The 19,704-nt window shown below is 41.5% G+C and overlaps 1 protein-coding gene across 1 annotated transcript in view; it reads left to right on the plus strand.

Moving 5' to 3' along the window:
- Nucleotides 1-18,766, plus strand: part of LOC119424753 (TNF receptor-associated factor 2) — a 55,021-nt gene extending 36,255 nt beyond the window's left edge. The window contains exons 8-11 of the mRNA XM_037692253.1: nt 312-890; nt 7,121-7,298; nt 8,558-8,706; nt 18,453-18,766. Coding sequence (XP_037548181.1) covers nt 312-890; nt 7,121-7,298; nt 8,558-8,706; nt 18,453-18,671 — 1,125 coding nt within the window. The 3' untranslated portion in view covers nt 18,672-18,766. The remainder of the gene's footprint in view (nt 1-311; nt 891-7,120; nt 7,299-8,557; nt 8,707-18,452) is intronic.
- The last annotated feature ends 938 nt before the right edge of the window (nt 18,767-19,704 follow it).

Genomic DNA, 19,704 nt, shown 5'->3' on the forward strand with positions numbered 1-19,704 from the left:
TCCATCCATCCATCCATCCATCCATCCATCCATCCATCCATCCATCCTATTAACAAATTCAAATATGAATCCCTAACACTACCTAAAATTATAGCACAATATTCCCAACCAAGCCATATATTTTGGTTTATAATTTGTATGTTTTTTTAAACTACTTGATGAGATATGGAAGAAAAAAATTGAATGGAAAAGTAAAAGGGGTCCTTAAATTCTTATGCATTGACACACCTAATAAATGTTTTAAAAACTGTATTTAGCTGATTAAAGCAATTTTTTATTATGTTTTTGTCTCTCTCTCTTTTTTTTTATAGGTAGAGAAGGAGAAGATTCATGATCATGAACGTGCCTTCGCCTACGAGCACCTTAACCTACTCCTGCACTATATTATGGGCATGAAAGTAAGCATGGAGGGTCTGCAGCCCCAAGGACTGGAAGTAGCCGGACACAAACTGATAGAACTCCAACAATCCCTCAGGGAACTCGAGGCTAGAGTCTCCCAGCTCAGCATCACCTCATCTGGGCCTCCCGTGCAGGGAGCTGCCGCCACTTCCTCCTCCTTGTCGTCGTCCTCCAGCTCTGGTCCACCTGTTCCATCCGCTTCAGCTCCTCTCCCTCCACCTCCCACTCTTCCTCCCACTCTATCTGTGTCTACGTCTTTCACACCCCTGCCTAGCTCTGTGGGCGCAGCGCTGGAGCTCCAGCTCCACAGTGAAAAAACTAAGGTGGCTGAATTGGGCCGAAGGTGCACAGAACTTGAGGTCAAATCTGGGACGTTTGAAAACGTGGTTTGTGTTCTTAACAGAGAGGTAGAGAGGTTTGCCACAACTATGGAGGCCAGCAACCGGCAGCATAAACTGGACCAAGATAAGATCGAGGCTCTGAGCAATAAGGTATGACATCAAACACAAACTGCACAGAGCCGCTCGATTCTAGCATACCATGACCTCCATTCACACGATACTTCAGTACTTGACACTTACACATCAAAAATACTTCCTACATCTCTGCAGAAAATCAGTATGTTATGTCCTGATGCATGCTCAATAATCCAGGAAGATAACAAGGTTGAGTCAGGTCCTCTGGACGGATTCTTTATTGAAACGTTTCGTCTTTTATTCAAAAGACTTCTTCAGTCTGAGGCGCGGCAATAAACTAAGTCTTAGAAATAGCATCTTCTCATAGTGGATCAAGCAGTTTGCTGATGACATCCAGAACTAGCCGTTCACATATTTAAGGAGGACCATCAGCTTAACAGTTGATCATTAGTGCCTTAACAATTAGTCGTTAGTGCCCTGAGAAATTCGAGAGAGGAGTAAAGGAAGCCATCTTTGTGACGAGAACCAGTCCATCATTAAACAGGGGCAGAGTCCTCCATGTTCACCTGTCATTCTCTTATAATGTTGTTATTGCTACCATCACTCAGCCTCTGTGAATAGCAAGCAGCCATCATGGTACTAACAATCAATTTTTAGGCTGATGGTCCACTTTTTATATGTGAACAGCTAGTTCAGAATGTCACCAGCAAACTGGTTTATCCACTATAAGAAGGTGCTGTTTATCCACCTTATTCCTGGTGCCTCTACTCTAGAAAAGACTATGCGAGAAACTCCCGGTCCGACACCGGAAGTAGTGGTAATATAGTGGCAGAGCATGGAGAGCAGAGTTAGTTCAGCAGAGAAAATGCTGTTTTTGTTTTGTTAAAATTTATTTAACAAACGTAACATTTACGAAAATGTCCAACCGGAGTGCAGGCACCTGCTGTGTTGTTCACGGCTGCAGGAACAACCAGACCAAACTAAATCAGTGGCTACACCAACAGTGTTTTGAACACGTACCCAAAACCAAAAGAGAGTGTTCCTGTGAAAAGCGATATATTTTCCATTGCCTACCTACAGATGAGGAATTAAGATGAATGTGGCTTAAAATCTGAAATTGAAGAGACCACCCAAAACTCTGTATGTGAGCTCATTTTACTTTGTTGACAAACGGCCGACGGAGGAAAACCTGCATCCTACTTTGTGTCTGGACTTAAATAAACCACCGGAGAAGAGACGGCAGATCCTCAGAAGGATTGAAAACAGTGATGAGAATATCAGGTATGATTTCAAGTGTATGGAGGACACAGCTTCATAGTATTTGTTCGTCTTCCGTATTATAATTTTTTCTGCAATTAAAATGCAACTTTTGTTTATGGCATTGACAGCAGGGTAGCAGAAATCTAAAAATATTGTAGTTTCACAACAGAAGTGTTACTATGAATTTTCATTTGTAGCTTTGATAATGCTTTGATAAAGCTTTGATAATTGATGGGAGGGTAAATGTTGTAATGATATAAGAAAACCCCAATGTATCTTGCATTAATAATTATATGTGTTATTGCTACCTTCAGATTAGCTTGATGAGGTGGAGAAGAATGAGGAGCTGTGCTCAACATCATCGTCTTCATCATGTAATGCCCAAACTCAGTGGTCAGATCCAGGGATGGAGGAACACAACTATTCAAAAGGTCCACCGTCACGTTGAATATTGTATCTTGCCTACAACAATTTGCTCCTGTTTCATTTTCTGCCTGTTGTAGACCAACTCCTAATGACTTTATTGAAACTAAGACAGAACTGTGTCATGGCTGATTTAGCACGGTGGTTTAAAACATCACAATGTCAAAAAGTGAAAACTGAAAAAAATATATTTATTATTGTACTTTAACTGCTTACGCATCTCATTCAATTAACATTTTCTGAAAACAACTGAGGTACAACTGAACAACCTAAAGTATAAACCAGTAAACGGATGGATGGATGCCTGAAGGGGATATTATGTTTTGAAGTTTTATGTTTTTAATAAAATTAATAACAACACTTAAAACTGTTATTTTCTCCCTAGCTTCATACAATGCTCTTCATGTGTTGTGTATGTAGTACACAGAATATTTATTTGCTTACTGCATTTTAAAGAGATCAAGGTTTTGTGGCAGAGCTGAATCGTCTTTGCAACAGATTAATCTACCTATGTTGGAAGCATGTTCATATAGTAAAAATTCTGGAGGCGTTTTGTGTGTGTATCTGTAAAGTCTTTGTCAAATGAAATGTCCAACTCCAGGTGTTCTGTTGGTGTCCAGATACCGGTAATCAGCTTGCAGTTCCAGGTACGTCATTGTCCGCTGAGCCTTGAAGAATAATGTAAAATATGTCTTATGGTTTGTTTTAATGGTTTACTAATACTTGTCACATAAGTTCATAGATTGTAAATTACAATATGTACTCACCTGGAGGTAGTATCCACTTTGCCTATTAGGAAGAATGAGATACGTCTCATCTTCTAAGCATCTGATGTCACAATTTGGCTGACACAGAAACTCTGAAAGTGACATGAGGACATTTGATCTCTAGGAGCTGAGTCCAAAATTCCATCTGGGCTTACTCCAAACTAAAAACAGTAGGTGCACACTATCATTACAAATGCAATTAAAGTAATTGATAAAAATAAAATAATAATCAGCATTTACTTTCCGAAGTATTGCAGCAGTGTGGCTGCAACCTGCCTTGCCCTGCAATGCATGAACAACCTGCAACCTCATGTTGAAACTAACACCCAGACTCAGTGACTTTAAGGCTTTGGCTGAGCTCTGTCTCTGCTTTAAGATTAAGATTAATAAGATTGTGTCCCACTTCTTTTACAAAACGTCACCAACCTTATTACTGTGTAGATATTAATACGCCTCAGAGCTTTTCAGGTTGTTCATCACTTCACTGTCAGAAGAACAGAGTCAATAATGTAGCTAAACATGCTTGCAGATGTACTGTAGCTAATATGGTAGTAGATATAATCTGCAGCCACTTCTTCAGGTCGTCCTCCATCCCTCATCTGCAGCAGTCAGCAGTATGATTATATTGTCCATTATTAGCTCTGTCAGATGGTATTCCTACATGTTTAAAATAGTAAATCCACAATGCTCAGACTGTTCGTATGTACTGTTTGCACATAAACAAACTTAGTTTTCACTCTACCGGAAGTTGCTTGTATATATCACACAAAGCATCATGCGATGTACGAAAAAGGTGGATAAGACTGAGTTTGCTCAGCGCTTCAGACTGAAGGTCTTTTGGATAAAACATGAAACATTTTAACAAAGAAGAATCTGTCCAGAGGACCTGACTTAACCTTGTTAAAATCAGTATGTTATTTTTGTATTTTATAGAATTCAGTGAGCTCGTCCATACTCATGAATACAGTTGGTTCAGAAATTAACCCATGAAATACCACAAATATAAAGATGTAAAACAAAAACACATAATAATGAACTGGACTCATCTTCTTTCTTCTTCTTTTGGCTTTTCCCCTTTTCAGAGGTGGCCACAGTGAGTCATTCTCCTCCATCTCACTCTGTCCTCTGCATCCTCAATCCTCACTCTTAACTACTCCCATGTCCTCTTTTACTGCATCCATATATCTCCTATTTGGCCTTCCTCTTTGTCTTTTTCCTGGCAGCTACATTTCCAACATCCCTCTACCAATATACACACTGTCTTTCCTCTGGTTATGTCCAAACCATCTCAGTCTGGCCTCTCTAACTTTATCTCTCAGTTGTTCAACCTGTGCAGTACCTCTGCTGATCTCATTCCTAATCTTATCCATCCTTGTCACTCCTAAAGAGAATCTCACTATCTTCATCTCTGCCACTTCCAGTTATTTCTTCTGTCGTTTTGCCAATGTCACTATCTCCAGACCATACAACATAGCTGGTCTCACAACTGTCTTGTGAACTTTTCCTTTGGACTTTGCAGATACCCTTTTGTCACAAATTACTCCTGAAACTGTTCTCTGTCCACTCCATCCTGCCTGGACTCTCTTTTTCACCTCTTTACCACACTCCACATTTTCAAGGACGGTGGACCCAAAGTACTTGAAGTCCTGCACCTTGACCTCTGCTCCTTGTAGCCTCATTGTTACACCGGTCTCCCTCTCTTTCACACACATGTACTCTGTCTTTCTATGGCTGACTTTCTTTCTTCTTTCACATGCATACCTCCACCTGTCTAAGTCCTCTTCCTCCTGTTCCCTGTTCTCACCACAGATCACAATGTCATCTGCAAACATCATAGTCCATGTGGATTTCTACCTGACCTCATCTGTTAGTCGGTCTACCACTGGAGCAAACAAGAAGGTTCTCAGAACCGATCCTTGATGCACTCCCAACCCCAACTTGAAGCTATCTGTCTATCCTACAGCACATCTCACCACTGTCCTGCTGTCCTCATACATGTCCTGTACCAGTCTAACATACTTCTCTGCCACTCCAGATTTCCTCATGCAATACCACACCTCCTCTCTTGGCACCCTGTTATATGCTTTTTCTAAATCCACAAAAACACAATTAAGTTTTTTTTCTGACCCTCTCTGTACTTCTCCATCAGCATCATCAAAGCAACTATGTCATCTGTGGTGATCTTTCTTGGAATGAAACCCTACTGCTACTCACAGTCACCTCTCGTCTAAGTCTTGCTTCCACAACTCTAACCCCAGATCTTCATTGTGTGACTCATTAACTCAATTCCCCTGAAGTTGCTACAACTCTGTACATCACCCTTGTTCTTAAAAATGGGCACCAGCACACTTCTTCTCCATTCCTCAGGCATTTTCTCACCCTCAAATATGCCATTAAATATTTGAGTCAAAAACCTCACTGCCATCTTTCCAAGACATTTCCAAACCTCCACTGTATGTCATCAGGTCCTACTGCTTTCCACTTCTTTATTTTTTTCAGAGCTTTCTGGATTTCACCCTCACTAATCTATTCCACTTCCTTGTCCATATGACCTATGATTGTTTCTATGACCTCTACTCTTCTTTCCATTCCCTTTTCTTCATTCATTAGTTCCTCAAATTACTCCTTCCATCTTCCCATCACACTCCTCTCACTAGTTAGAACATTACATTTCCTATCTTTAGCAAGCCTAGCATGCTGTATATACTTTCCAGCCTAATCCCTCTGTTTTGCCAATCGGTACAAGTCCTTCTCACCCTCTTTAGTGTCCAGCCTCTCATACAATTCATCATATGCCTTCTGCTTTGCCTTTACTACTTCCCTCTCTGCTCTACTTCCTATCTTATATTCCTGTCTCCTCTCTTCAGTCCTGTCACTGTCGTATTTCTTCTTGGCTAACCTCTTTCTTGGAATAGCTACCTGCACTTTACTATTCCACCACCAGCTTTCCTTATCATCCATTCTCTGTCCATATGACACATAAAGTACAGTACCTTCCCACCTGTCTCTCTAATTACTGTTGCTGTAGTAGCCCAGTCATTTGGAAGGTCTTTCTTACCACCTAGAGCCTGTAACAGCCCCTCTTTCAATTTCTCACAACATTCTTCTTTTCTCAGCTACATTTTCATCTTTTTCTCTGATTTTACATTTTTCTCATTCACAACAATAGTCATTCTACTTACAACCATTCGATGTTGCTTGGCCACACTCCCCTGCCGCAACCTTACAACCCCCAATCTCTTTCAGGGTTTCGCTTCTACACAGAATGTAGTCTATTTGTATATGCCTTCCTCCATTCATAGGTCACTCTATGTTCCTCTCTCTTTTAGAAACAAATGTTGACTACAGCCATTTTCATTCCTCTGGCAAAGTAAACCACATCTGTCTGTTGAGGATCGGGTTATTAAAATTATTTCTTAAAATTATGGGACACCACTTCATTTGAAGAAAATTAAAATCTTTGATTTAAAAATTATTCTCAAAAGAATAACCCCAAAAAGTTTTTTTTTCTTTCTATTTTTGGTTATTTTTATTCTCATCTATTAAATATGAATAATATACAGTTCTAGCTTTATGGAAAGTTTTCTTGTGTGTTAGCAGGCTATCTCTTCAAATTAAATAGTTATTTCATGTTAGATGAGCACCATTTTCTTTCTGGCTTTCTAGATGCCTGTTTTAAAGTATGTAATGCAGAAATTAATCAAGGAGCCAGCTTCCTCTGATTGATTACTTTCTTTTTCAGTAGAGCAATTTCATCAAGTGAAGTACCAGATCATCTAAGTCACTGCTCTCTGTTGCATTACTCTGCAAGACAGGACATTTATACACGTATAAAACCATGTGTTTGCTCTTCAGGTGCGACAGTTGGAGAGAACAGTGGGGCTGAAGGACCTGACAGTGGTTGAGATGGAGGGCCGACTGAGAGAAATGTCTGCCACCACCTTTGACGGTGTCTTTGTCTGGAGGATCTCAGATTTTGCTAAAAAGCGACAGGATGCTATTGCAGGTCGAGCCCCTGCCATGTTCTCACCAGGTAAAAATATTAATGTGTTAACATATTCAAACTGTAACCTAAACTACAAGCTTCATGAATAATCAACAGTTTCTTTTTGTTTTCTTGTTTCTTTTTATTTTCCTCTTGTCCTGTCCAGCATTGTGACACTTAGAATTATTGTCTGAGTGTCAAAGTGATGCCCAACAGATTTACTTTCACAAGCAGAACATTATGACTGGCCTTAATGCTCCACTTGATATATAAATTAAATTTTATTAGAATTTGCTATGGGTTTGTTTCAGATGTAATGGACATGGGGATGAAAAACAAATAAGAAAACAAAGCAGAAAAGTGAGAGTAGGGTTAAAAGGTAAAGAAGGAGATAGGAATAGAGGAGAGAGAGAGAGAGAGAGAGAGAGAGAGAGAGAGAGAGAGAGAGAGACAAAACCGAGAAACCACAACAACAAACAATATATATAATGATACTTATAACATCATTAGAAATTATTTTATACACTACATGGTAATACAAGATATATTTAGTGGCCTCCACAACCCAATTGTGTGTGTATCTGATAAACCCCTGAATCTAAACACCTGTGTGAGCATGCTTGTCACTATAAGGTTTCTCCATAAAAATGTTCAATAATGGATGTGGGGACCCACAGACCCGTCCCCACAGGACACAATGGTAACACAGGGAAGACCAGAGCCACAGACACACAGCGGTCCCCAAGCTTGGAGCTCTGGGAGTCCCCCAACAGGGACACCCGCACCCCCCAGAGAGAGAAGCAAAGGGAAGCCTCGGGCGATCCCCAGCAACCACAATGCAGAACCCCCAGGAGGCTGCAGCGACGAGTCCACAGGCCCTGCCGGCAACCCGCCCCTCCAGAGTAGATCCGGCCATGGACACCAAGTCCCGAGGTCATACCACCCCCCAATAGAGGCCCGACAGAGCCATGGCACCCAGGCCCCGGCAGGCAGCCACCAGGGCGGGCCTGCACACACCCCACCACCCAGCCCCAGCTGCTGAGAGCTGCCAATACACCGGCGGCAGGGGGGCCCACCACCGGAGGGGAGCACGACAGGGGCAGTAGACAGTAGACCCCACATTAAATGGGGGGCCCAAATTGATCCAAGAGAGGGGACCACCTAAAACCTAAAAAAGCAGTTTCTAAAACAGCAGCAGTGGTTCATTTTTTTCCAAATGTCTTTTTGCTATTGGAGTTACACTGTTTTGTTTTGAATGTTTTTCAATTGAACCTTTGCATTAAGTTTTTGTCTCGTTTTCTTTTCAGCCTTTTACACCAGTAAGTATGGCTATAAGATGTGCCTGCGGATCTATCTGAATGGAGATGGGACGGGGCGTGGCAGCCACCTGTCCCTGTTCTTTGTAGTGATGAGAGGACTGAGTGATGCTCTACTCAAATGGCCTTTTAACCAGAAGGTAAAAACCTAGACCAACAGGTGTATTTAAAAAAGTCATATCGCCTAAAAAGTGAGCACATAAAATATTTAGTGACCACCAGAGAGATTTTGTTTACACATTTGCATGGCAACATCAGAGTGCTCCGTATAGTTGTGAATAATTTTTCATTTTGGACTTTATTATTGTGTATGGATGCAGATGTTTAGCAACCTGTTCTAATAGTTTATATGGTTTTATACTTTTGTAAAAAGGAAGAATAAGTTGTTGTAAATCACATGACCATGCGACCAGGAAGTGAATTATTTTTTTTAAATTAGCGCTTAGGTGGGGGGAACAAGATGGTGCCGGCACATTAGGTTGCTTTTAACTGGGCTCTTGCCATTACTGCCAAAAAACTGCCTTTCGGGAGAATATTCTCGCTGCCTCCATGTTGGATGCTCCAGGAGTTGGCATTGTCATGTGACTCGGCAGAGCTGAAATACGGCATAGAAATTGAAGAAATATTACACTATGGGTTCTGTGGCCACTGGACCTGACACCGCCTCGGGCCACGGAACTGCTAAAGCTGGGGACTCAGCTCCACCCACACCAGATTCCACAGAGAAGGATGTGCCGGCCCTTGCATAGGACATTCTGGCTTCAATAAAAGCAGAAATTTCAGGGATAATTAGATCGGAGATGAGAGCCACCCTCACAGAGGATCTCGCCTTTATTAAAGGTGAGCTTCAAGCAGTGAGAGAGCAGATCAGCATTCTTTTCAGGTTTATGTTTGACTAAAACTAGGGGAGTGGTGGCGCAGAGGTTAGAGAAGATGGGCCTGTGATCGGAAAGTTGCAGGCTCAACTCCCCGGACTGATAACATCAAATTGTGGGTGGAAAAGGTGAAGCATCCACACCTGCCTCCACCCTCATTTGCCCCACTCTGGGCCCTTGAGCAAGGCCCTTAACCCCCATCATCTGCTTCCAAAAACAGGTCTCTCTTGAAAATGAGTTCTCGTGACTCAACGAGACTACCTGTATAAATAAAGGATAAATAAAAAAATAAAATAAATAAAAATGATTTTTGGCTGTTTGGAACTTTGATGTGGTTATGTACAACATTTAACTTATATTGGAAGGTGATTGTATGACATAAACACTTCGAATTGAGTAATTCACTCTATTGTTTGCTGTTTTGTATTTATTTATTTTCATATGTGGACATGCGGGAGTCCAGGCAGTTAGAGCTGTGTTCGTCAGTATAAGCACAGATGTGCGGATTCTCAGTTGATAGATGTTGTTCTCTCCATGTTCATGCAGGAGAGAGGGGTGGGTTTATACCAGATCAGTTTGTTGTTTTTTTTATACCTTGTGGCAGTTTGTGTGTACTCAAAAATATCCAATTGTTCAATAATGACCACTTTTAAGGATGTTAGACACTCTAATAGCTGTCCAGTTAACTGCATAAGCTGGAATATTTAATTCCTTAATGTTTCAATAAAATATTGGAAAATTATGTTGCATCTGAAGCAGCTGAATACTGAAATCATATTTTTACAAGAGACCCATGTGCATTCTGCAGACAGTGTAAGTTTTGTTATAAAATGGTCTGGTCAGGTGTTTAAATCTAATTTTCAATCCAACTCAAGAGGGGCAGCCATTATGGTTGGCAAGCAGGTACAATTTACAGCCTTGAGTATACATACTGACACTGCAGGGAGGTATGTTATACTGGTGAGAAAGGTATACACACCCAGTGATTTTGGTTTCAGTATAACTGGGATGACTTCACATTTTTTAATAACCTCTTTTCAAACATACCAAATATATCAACACACAACTTATCGTGACACAAATTGTGTGCTTTCATCTCTTGACCGTAGTTCGATGGGGAAAACTACCCTGACTACGTCCACATAATATATCAACTCATTCCTTAAATCTTATGGTGTGGCTGATGTTTGGCATTTCCATAATTCTACTTCAATATCATACTCGTTCTTTTCCCCAGTTCGTAAGACATATTCACAAATTGACTACTTCTTCCTTGATAAACAAATTCTGCCTTTAGTGAGATAATGCAATTATGGGGCCATGGTTATTTATGACCATGGCCCACTTATTATGAAATTGCTCGTTCTGGTCACACAATCTATGTATCGTCCTTGGCGACTTAACCCCTTGCTCTTGGCCGAGGAGGATTTTCTTGAATTCCTTAAATCTGAAATTGAAAATTTTCTTGATGTTAATCGGACACCAGGGATGCCACTCTATACAGTCTGGGAGGCATCAAAGCCTTACCTGAGGGATCAAATAATTTCCTATTGTGCAGATCAAAAGAAAAATGCTTGGTACGGTTAAGACAGTTAACTGATGAGATTTTACATTTGGTCAGAGAATACAGCCACTCCCCTTCACAAGATCTAGTGAAAAATTGTTTGTTACTTCAAACTGAAATTAATACTTTGTCTAATTGGCAGGCAAAATACTTAATATCCAGACATTGTTACTATGAGTATGGTGAAAAGGATGGGCATTTACTCGCACATCATCTACGGCTGTAACAAGCTCCCATCTAAATGTGAGCTTGTACATGCCCAAGAGAATTCTTTTTAACTATTTCTGAAAAAATTAGGAAACTGAGTATAACACTGGACACATGTAAATAAACATTAGAAAGAATAATGGAAAGAGGAAAGAAAGAGAGAAGTAAAAAAAAACTTGGACACGTCAACTTCAAGGTGCCTTTGGTCGAGGCTCGCTATATTAATCAAACAAAAATCAACTGTTCTAATCGTGATTCAAACATAATCAGTTATACAAGCACATCTTCATGATCATAATAAAGTTTCTGAAATAATTCAAGTTCCCATATTTCCCAAGAGAGATCTCTCTTTAATAAAATATGAAATTGTCCCATAAAAACGTTGGCAATTAGGCACTCAGAACATATTCAGAAAAGAATATGGGGCCCATATAATCCTTCAGTCTCAAAACGAAAGGAGAAAAAAATAAAATAAGGAAACGTTTCACCGGGTTGGCGTCTCTGTCCCCAGGGTTTCCTTCTCTAGACCTGGAGCACTCTCCGCCAAAATCGCTCCAGGGAATCCGGACCGATCCTTCCCCGTGTAGCACTTTGCATTAATATGGGAAAGTCTTCTTCTTCCATCCTGAGTTTGATCTAACTTCAGCATGAAGCCCAACTCCAGTTATTCTGGGCTAACTCAGGAACTTCACTGGTCCGTTCGCTGTGTCTCCGCACACTGCTTCACCTGCCACTCTCCCTTTGCTGTCAAATCCTTGTCTCTTTATTAGTTCCGGTAAAGCTGTGACCCAGATAATTTTTCCCGTGGATTCTTTTGAGGCTGAAGTACACATCAACAAGACATTGTTGTATTTATACTAATACAAACATTTTATTTCTATTTCCTTTATGTAGGTCCAAGGTAAACATTTTTTTCCCAAATACCTTTATTTAGTGTGATGTCACAGATCCCCACCTGGCACCTGGGTCTGTACTCCATAATAGGGCTTTAAATTTACCACATTAACTGTATCCATTTTTCTACTCTGGTCTGTCCACTGTATCTGGTCATTCACAGAACCTACTTGTTTCCTCACAACAGCTGGACCTGACCTTCTAGGCGCTAGCTTTGAGGAAAATCTGTCAGTGGCTTTGGAGAGTGGATGGGACCGGACCCAGACTAAGTCTACCCGGAAAGAGCTGTACACTTCTCCTACGGGCATTATAATACTTAGCTTGTCGGGCCTGGTTCAACCCTATTTTCCACTTAACCTGTTCAGTCATTTCTTTGTGTCTGTCCAGAAGTTTATAGGGTGTCTACTGAAGACTAGTAGAGTGGCCAATGATTCTCTCTAATGGGCCTTTGAGAGGTTGACCAAGAGTAAGCTCAGCTGGTGACTTTCCAGTTGTCTCATGCTGTGCAGCGTTGATGGCAAACCTAAACTCTTGGGTCCATTGATCCCAGTTGGTATGGTGTTCTCCCACAAAGGAGGATATCATTGTTTTGATTGTTCTATTTAACCGTACAGTAAGATTGGCTTGGGGATGATAGCTTGTGGTGAACTTTTGAATCACACCCCAAGTGCGACAGAGCTTTTCCATCTTGTGGCTCGTAAACCGAGGGCCACGATCTGATAACAGCTCTCGAGGAACACCAAAGCGGGTAAATATTTCATTCTTTAAGATGCTGGCAATTTTCTGAGCTTTGCTGTCTTTCAGTGGAAACATTTCTACCCACTTAGTGAAATAGTCAATGATTATCAACAGGTATGTTTCAATTCTTGCTACGGGGAAGAGGACCCATTATGTCCTGCTGGCTTCTGATTGTCCGGTTTATACTTTTGGCAGGTGACACGGGTTTTAATTTAGGCCCAGACATCTTTCCTGACTGTGGGCCACCAGGCTACTTCCAGTATCCTTAACAATGTTTTTAGTTTCCCTAAGTGTCCACTTAGAGGGTGATCATGAAAATAACTGAGAAACTGGGTTATCACAGACTTGGGTACAACCAGCTGAAACTTTTCTCCTTGATCTGTGACAAAGGACTTCCTGTACCAGACATCCTGAACTTTACAGAACCCTTTTATGTTGGGGTTCTTATCAGCAGATGACTGGACCATGTCAAGCAGGGTGGAATCTTTCTCCTGAGCCCCTTTGATGTCAGCCAATACCAAAGGTAACTCTGACCCAGATTTAGATATGGCCGCTGCAATGTATGCCATGTTGATTTTACACACTGCTCTTGACAGCGCATCAGGAACCAAGTTATGTAACCCTTTTCTGTAATGGACTTTGAAGTGGTATTCTTGCAGCCGAAGCACCCATCGGGTCAAGCGAGAAGTTGCCTTTGGACAGTTAAATGCCCAAGTCAATGCTGCATGGTCAGTATATAATGTGAACTCTGATCTTTCTATGAAATGCCACTACTTTTCAACAGCCCACACTATAGCCAAGCACTCTTCCTCTGGGGTGGAATAATTACACTCCACACCCCTCAGGGATCTGGACACAAAGGCAATGACCTTCTCTCCCTCAGGTGTCATTTGCACTAATACCGTGCCCAGTCCCACATCACTGGCATCTGCGTGCATCACAAACGGCAGTTGGAAGTTGGGTTGCATTAATATGGGGGCCTCTACCAGGACTTATTTTAATTGTTCAAATGCCCGCTGGCAGTCTGGACACCATTTCCATTTGCTGGCTTTTTTGAGAAGATGGTATAAGGGTGCAGCTATGTCATCAAAATGGGAAATTAATTTGTGGTACCAGTCTACCAACCCTAAGAATTGCTGAAGTGATTTCTTATCCGTGAGTACGGGGTAATTTGTAATCGCCAGGCTCTTATTTGGATCTACTCGAATCCCCCTCCCAGACACTATATGACCCAAAAATTTGAGTTCTGGTTGAAAGAAGTTGCATTTTCTCAGATTTAAAGTCACGTTCGCTTTGTGCAATTTGGAAAAAAACTGCCTCCAAATCTTTCATATGTTCTAGTGTGGGAGAGAAAATGATCACATCATCTATGTAGACAAAACTAATTTATCCTCTCAGGTCTCCAAGCACCCTTTCCATGAGTCTCTGAAATAAGGCACCAGCATTCCTCAGTCTGAAAGGCATACATTTAAACTGATACAGTCCAAAAGGTGTTGTTACTGCCGTTTTGCCTTTACTTTCTTCAGCCACGGCCATTTGCCAGTAACCTGATTTCAAATCTAAAGTGCTAAACACTGAAGCACCGTTCATGGATTCCAGCAACTCATGAATAAGAGGCATGGGGTAGGCATTCTGTCTATCTTTAGCATTTAAGGCCCTATAATCCACACAAAACCTGAATGTTTTATCTGGTTTTGGGACAAGAACCACAGGAGAAGCCAAAAAAGATTGTGAGGGCTCTATGATGCCGTCTTGAAGCATTTTTTCAATATGGTCTTTGTTTATCTGTCGTTTAAAGGGTAACACCCTGTAGACTCTCGCTTTAACTGGTAGCTCATCTGTGGTGTAAATGTTGTGCACTTCCATCGATGTTTTACTTAAAGTATAAGTGCACACCATGTGCCAGGTTTGAAGAAGTTTGTTAATTTCAGGCAGTTGATTCAAAACTGCTGGTCTTAAGTCTGATGGGAAGTTATCTGTGTGTTTAATGGGCAGAGTCACGATCAGATTCATGTGAGATGGACCAGGACCCACAGAGAAAGTACTCGGTGGTGAAGCCATGAAGGGATAAAACGAATAATTCTAGGCCTTTGACTCCATAGGTGTTATCACCCAGATTAATAATGGTTAGTGAGGTTAGTGTCTTCTACAATAAAGGTGTCCAACACCCACATCATTCCATGCCAACAGTACAGAACAGTTGCTTTTCCCAAAGCACTGTAGGTTTTTCATTGGCTAGGGCAAACTTTTGGTTGTCAGTTCGTTTTAACTGTTCATCTGCCCGAGCCATTTCCTGCCAATGGCTATGCCTCATCAATGTGAAAGTGCAGGCTGTATCCAGGACAGCGTTACACTTCTTATCTCTGATTTCTATGGAAACATATATACAAAGGGAAGATTTTCTCCTCCGACCTCGTTGAACAACGGACACAACATCTGCTGGTCTTTTGAAGTTCCCTTTAGGATATGGTTTTGCTGAGGTCTTACCTTTGGACTTTTGCTGGTCAACTTTCCCCCAATAGACACCTGCACATTCTCTTTCCACTTGGGACCCAACTGTAACAAACTGATCCATCATGGTGACAGTTCCTCTGAGGCAACCAGCCAATTTAGGATTATAGTTGTTTAGGATCCTTCTCACTAGCCCGGCTTCAGTGATATCCGGCTTCCACTGTAAACACAAGGCCCGATAGTCAAAGGCAAAGCCCTTCAAACACTGCTCTGGTAACTACACCATGTCCCGAAGTTTTTCTTCCACCTCCGAGAGGTAGTCTGGAGGAAGAAATGCAGCGTAGAATGCTTCCTTAAATTCCATCCAGTTCTGGATTTCATTCTTGATCACACACCACCAGCTGTGAGCAAGACCTTTTAAGACACCAGTCAAAGCCCCAATTAATTCAGGGTCTGGCAAGAATGTTTCACACTGGTCAATGAAGTTCACCACATCTGCCCCTCTCTCTTTGTCCTCTCTTGCCCCTGTAAATGTGGGAAAGTCCATGTGGATGGGAGGTTTGGCATAAACTGCTGGTATTCTACCAGAAGTGAGAGGGACAGGTGTGGGAAGTGTAGGTGTCTCACTATTGGAGGATGGTATAGCCGGAAGCACCTCGGTAAGGACAGGTGCAGGTCAGTTGGGGTCAGAGTATGCACTTGAACTTGGCTGATCGACGTTTTGTAGATAAGTAGTTGGCTGGGTGGAATGAGATGTGGTTGACCTCTGACAAGTCGAGGTAAACACTACTGGTGCGCGCACAGTAGAAGGAGTCATTAAGGGTGTCCTCTGGACAGTAGACGGATCCAAAGTACCTTCAGCACTGATTAGGGTAGGTAGGTAGCAGTAGATCGATGGGCGTGCTTCAATTTCTCCACCTCTACCTTCCACCTCTCATCATGTCGCTGTAAACACTGAACTAACTTTTCCTCAAACTCTTTTAGGGTAGTAATCATATGCTGTTCTAATGCCTCCATAGTTTTGTCTATATATGTTCTTATACTTTGCTCTCGATTTATAGCAAAAACCCACGCATGCACGGAGAGAACATGCAAACTCCACCCAGAAAGGCCTCTGGACCGGGGTTTGAACCAAGGACCTGCTCGCTGAGAGGCAGCAGCTCTACCAGTTGCGCCACCGTGCTGCCCTGAAGCATATAATGAACTAAGTAAAGAAGTTATTTCCCCCACAGGGTTTCTCCAAGTTACCCAAACATCGCCTCCTGGACAACTACCTGCTAAATCAGTTTCTAAAGGGTGTCCCGTTACTCCATCTGCTTCATGCAGTGAACCATATACCTCAGCTCCAGATAGTTGAGAGGGAATTTCTTCCATAATATCACTAAAGTTATCACACTTAATGCAAAATGAATTATTTTTAACAAAACCCCAAGCAACAACAACAGTCAAAGTCAGTCAGTTTAATATTACTCATTTTCAAAAAAAAATTATTTCCCCATACGGGCCACCACTCTGTAACAATCTCCCATCTAAATGTGAGCTTGTACACGCTCAAGAGAGTCCTTTTAACTATTTCTGAAAAAAATAGGAAACTGAGTATAACACTGGACCATCCTAAATAAACATTAGGAAGAACAATGGAAAGAGGAAAGAAAGAGAAGTAAAAAAAAAACTTGGACACGTCAACATCAAGGTGCCATTGGTCGAGGCTCGCTATATTAATCAAGCAAAAATCTGCTGTTCCAATCGTGATTCAAACATAACCAGTTACACAAGCACATCTTCTTCATGGTAAGGTCTCTGAAATAATTCAAGTTCCCATATTTCCTGAGAGATCTCTTTTTAATAATAATACGAAATTGTCCCATAAAAACTCAACAAGGTCTATACACTGTTCAGTTCATACCAAGAGACCTGTTTGGACTCTTTTAACCTGAAATGATAAAAATACTTAGCAGAATCCATATCATACTCAGTTTGGCAAAAGATCATTCAGAACATTTATTCATCCTCAGTCTGTCTGAAACATGCTGTAATTCAATTCAAGGTGGTGCACTGGCTGCATTGGTCCAAAGACAAACTGTCCCCAAGATTAAAATGGACCTGGATCTTGCATGTAACTGCTGTAAACAAACTTCAGCTATGCTCTTACACACATTCTGGACTTGCCCAAAGCTGCAGGGCTATTGGTAATCTATTTTTGATACTTTATCTGGGATATGTGGAAAAACTGTGTACCTATCACCATTCATTTCAGTGTTTGGGGGTGGCCCCTGTGGATGCATCTGTCAGCAAGTGTAAGAGGAATATGACTGCTTTTGGCTCTCTTCTAGCCAGGAGACATATTTTATGCAGATGGAAGGATTCGCATCCCTCGGCATATGAATACTGGATAAGAGAAGTCATGCTTCATATTCATCTGGAAAAGATCAGATATACTCTAAAAGGTTCTGTTGAGAGATTTTGGGACACTTGGCAGCCGTTTGTGTCTTATGCTGAAAATATGTCAATACCTGTGTAATGTGTTTGTGTCTTTGTTGCTGATCCGGTGTGGAAAGGGTGAGAGGGGATTTTGTTCTGTTTATTTCTTCTCATGTTTTTACGTTTGTATGTGTGTGTGTGGGTGGGTGCTGGGGGGGAGGGGGTGTTTGTGCGTGTGTGTTTTGAAAAAAAAAAAGTCAATAAAAAGACTGATTAAAAAGTCTCCCTGTTTACTGACACCCCCAATAATGAGGTAGAATTTCTGCCCTTGGGAACAAACTGTCTGCAGAGCTCAGACTTGGGTCTGATTTCATCATATTTAAATCTAAATTAATGACCTAATTGATTTTAAACTGTTTATTACTGCATTTATTAATTATCTTTTAACTGATTGAAAATTGAATGTTCGTGTGTGTGTGTGTGTGTAGATTTTTTTTCTTTAGTTCTGTTAACTTGTTTTTATTCTTTAAAACACCTTGTGTTGCTTCCTGGTATGAAGTGTCCTACATAAATAAAATGTACTTGCCTTTCCTATTAGTATTAACTGTTTTTGTATTGATATCTTGTTGATGCTTTTGTCTGTGTGTGACATAACTGTTGCTGTTGTGCATTGTCTGTCTTTAGTTAAAAATGTGACAGTCACATAATCAAAGTTTATTGCTGGTCTTGCCTCCAGGTGACTCTGATGCTGCTGGATCAGAGCAACAGGGAACACATCATTGATGCCTTTCGACCTGATGTCACTTCCTCCTCCTTCCAGAGACCTGTAAGTGAGATGAACATCGCCAGCGGCTGTCCACTCTTCTGCCCACTCTCCAAACTTGATGGCAAGAACTCTTACATTCGAGATGACACCATCTTCATCAAAGCTATTGTGGACCTCACTGGCCTCTAGAAGTCTTCACCGGGTGTTCAGTTTGGCAACCTGGTAGCTCTCTGACCATTAAAGCTTTGTATTTAGCTCAACCATGGTCTCATTAGGGCTCGGTTCGAGGCATTGTAGCATCCCCAACAGCAATGGGGAAACAAACATGCTTGCAACTGTTTGTTGCATGCAGCTGCTCAGTCCAGATGGTGCTGGCATTTTCATACCAAGTGGTATCTGTGTGAGAACCACTGTCACTGATGTACATTTTGAGTGCAAAAGTTTTTTTATTTTGACATCCCCACCCCCACCCCCCCGGGATTTAAATCAGCTTTGCACAGGTGTTTTCAGTAGACAGGCCCGTGGGCGAGCAGCAAGGTGGTGTGGTCTTAGTCGAGGTGAGCGGAGACAGAGATGTTTTGATGATGTGAAGAGATTTTCACTCTTCAGAACATGCAGATTGTTTTAGATTGTAGGATTGTATATTCCAGATAGTTTGTGTGATCTTTCTCATAAACCTGGCTTGTAATAGAATTAGAGCTACAGTATTTGCAGTTTTTCCTTCTTCTTGAAGATCATGGATATCGTAAGCTTGCAGTCTCAAGTGAATTTGCATAGACAAACGTGGAGTTATGTTATGAATAAGATAACAGGCTTCTTTTCCCTTATTGCTTTTCTTAGCAAAGTGCATGCCACTGGCATTTTTTAGCAGCTCCTTGATTCAAGCTAGCTTCATAAAGGTTTGGTGTTAAACGTGTTAGTGAATTAGCCATCCATTATGGTGGACATTGCCTGCATGACATTTGGGTCCAGGCTTCTTACATGTAGAGTGGAGTGATGTGTGTTTGTTCCTGTTACGGGTCGGTGGTCCTGATTGGTGGTTTGGTACATCTGTGGAAGATACAGCGGAGTTACCAAGGAATCCAGGGCAGCTTGCCAGTCAAGCATGAGGCATAAAACTTGCATGTGTTTTTATTTTGTCTCTCTGACAAACACACACAGCTGAAGTTTTCCTGCAGGATTTACTAACAAGCTCACAACTCGACACATCGTACTAAGCCCC

This window comes from Nematolebias whitei, chromosome 18, assembly GCF_014905685.2.
Source record: "Nematolebias whitei isolate Nwh7 chromosome 18, NemWhi1, whole genome shotgun sequence".
Classification (NCBI taxonomy): domain Eukaryota; kingdom Metazoa; phylum Chordata; class Actinopteri; order Cyprinodontiformes; family Rivulidae; genus Nematolebias; species Nematolebias whitei.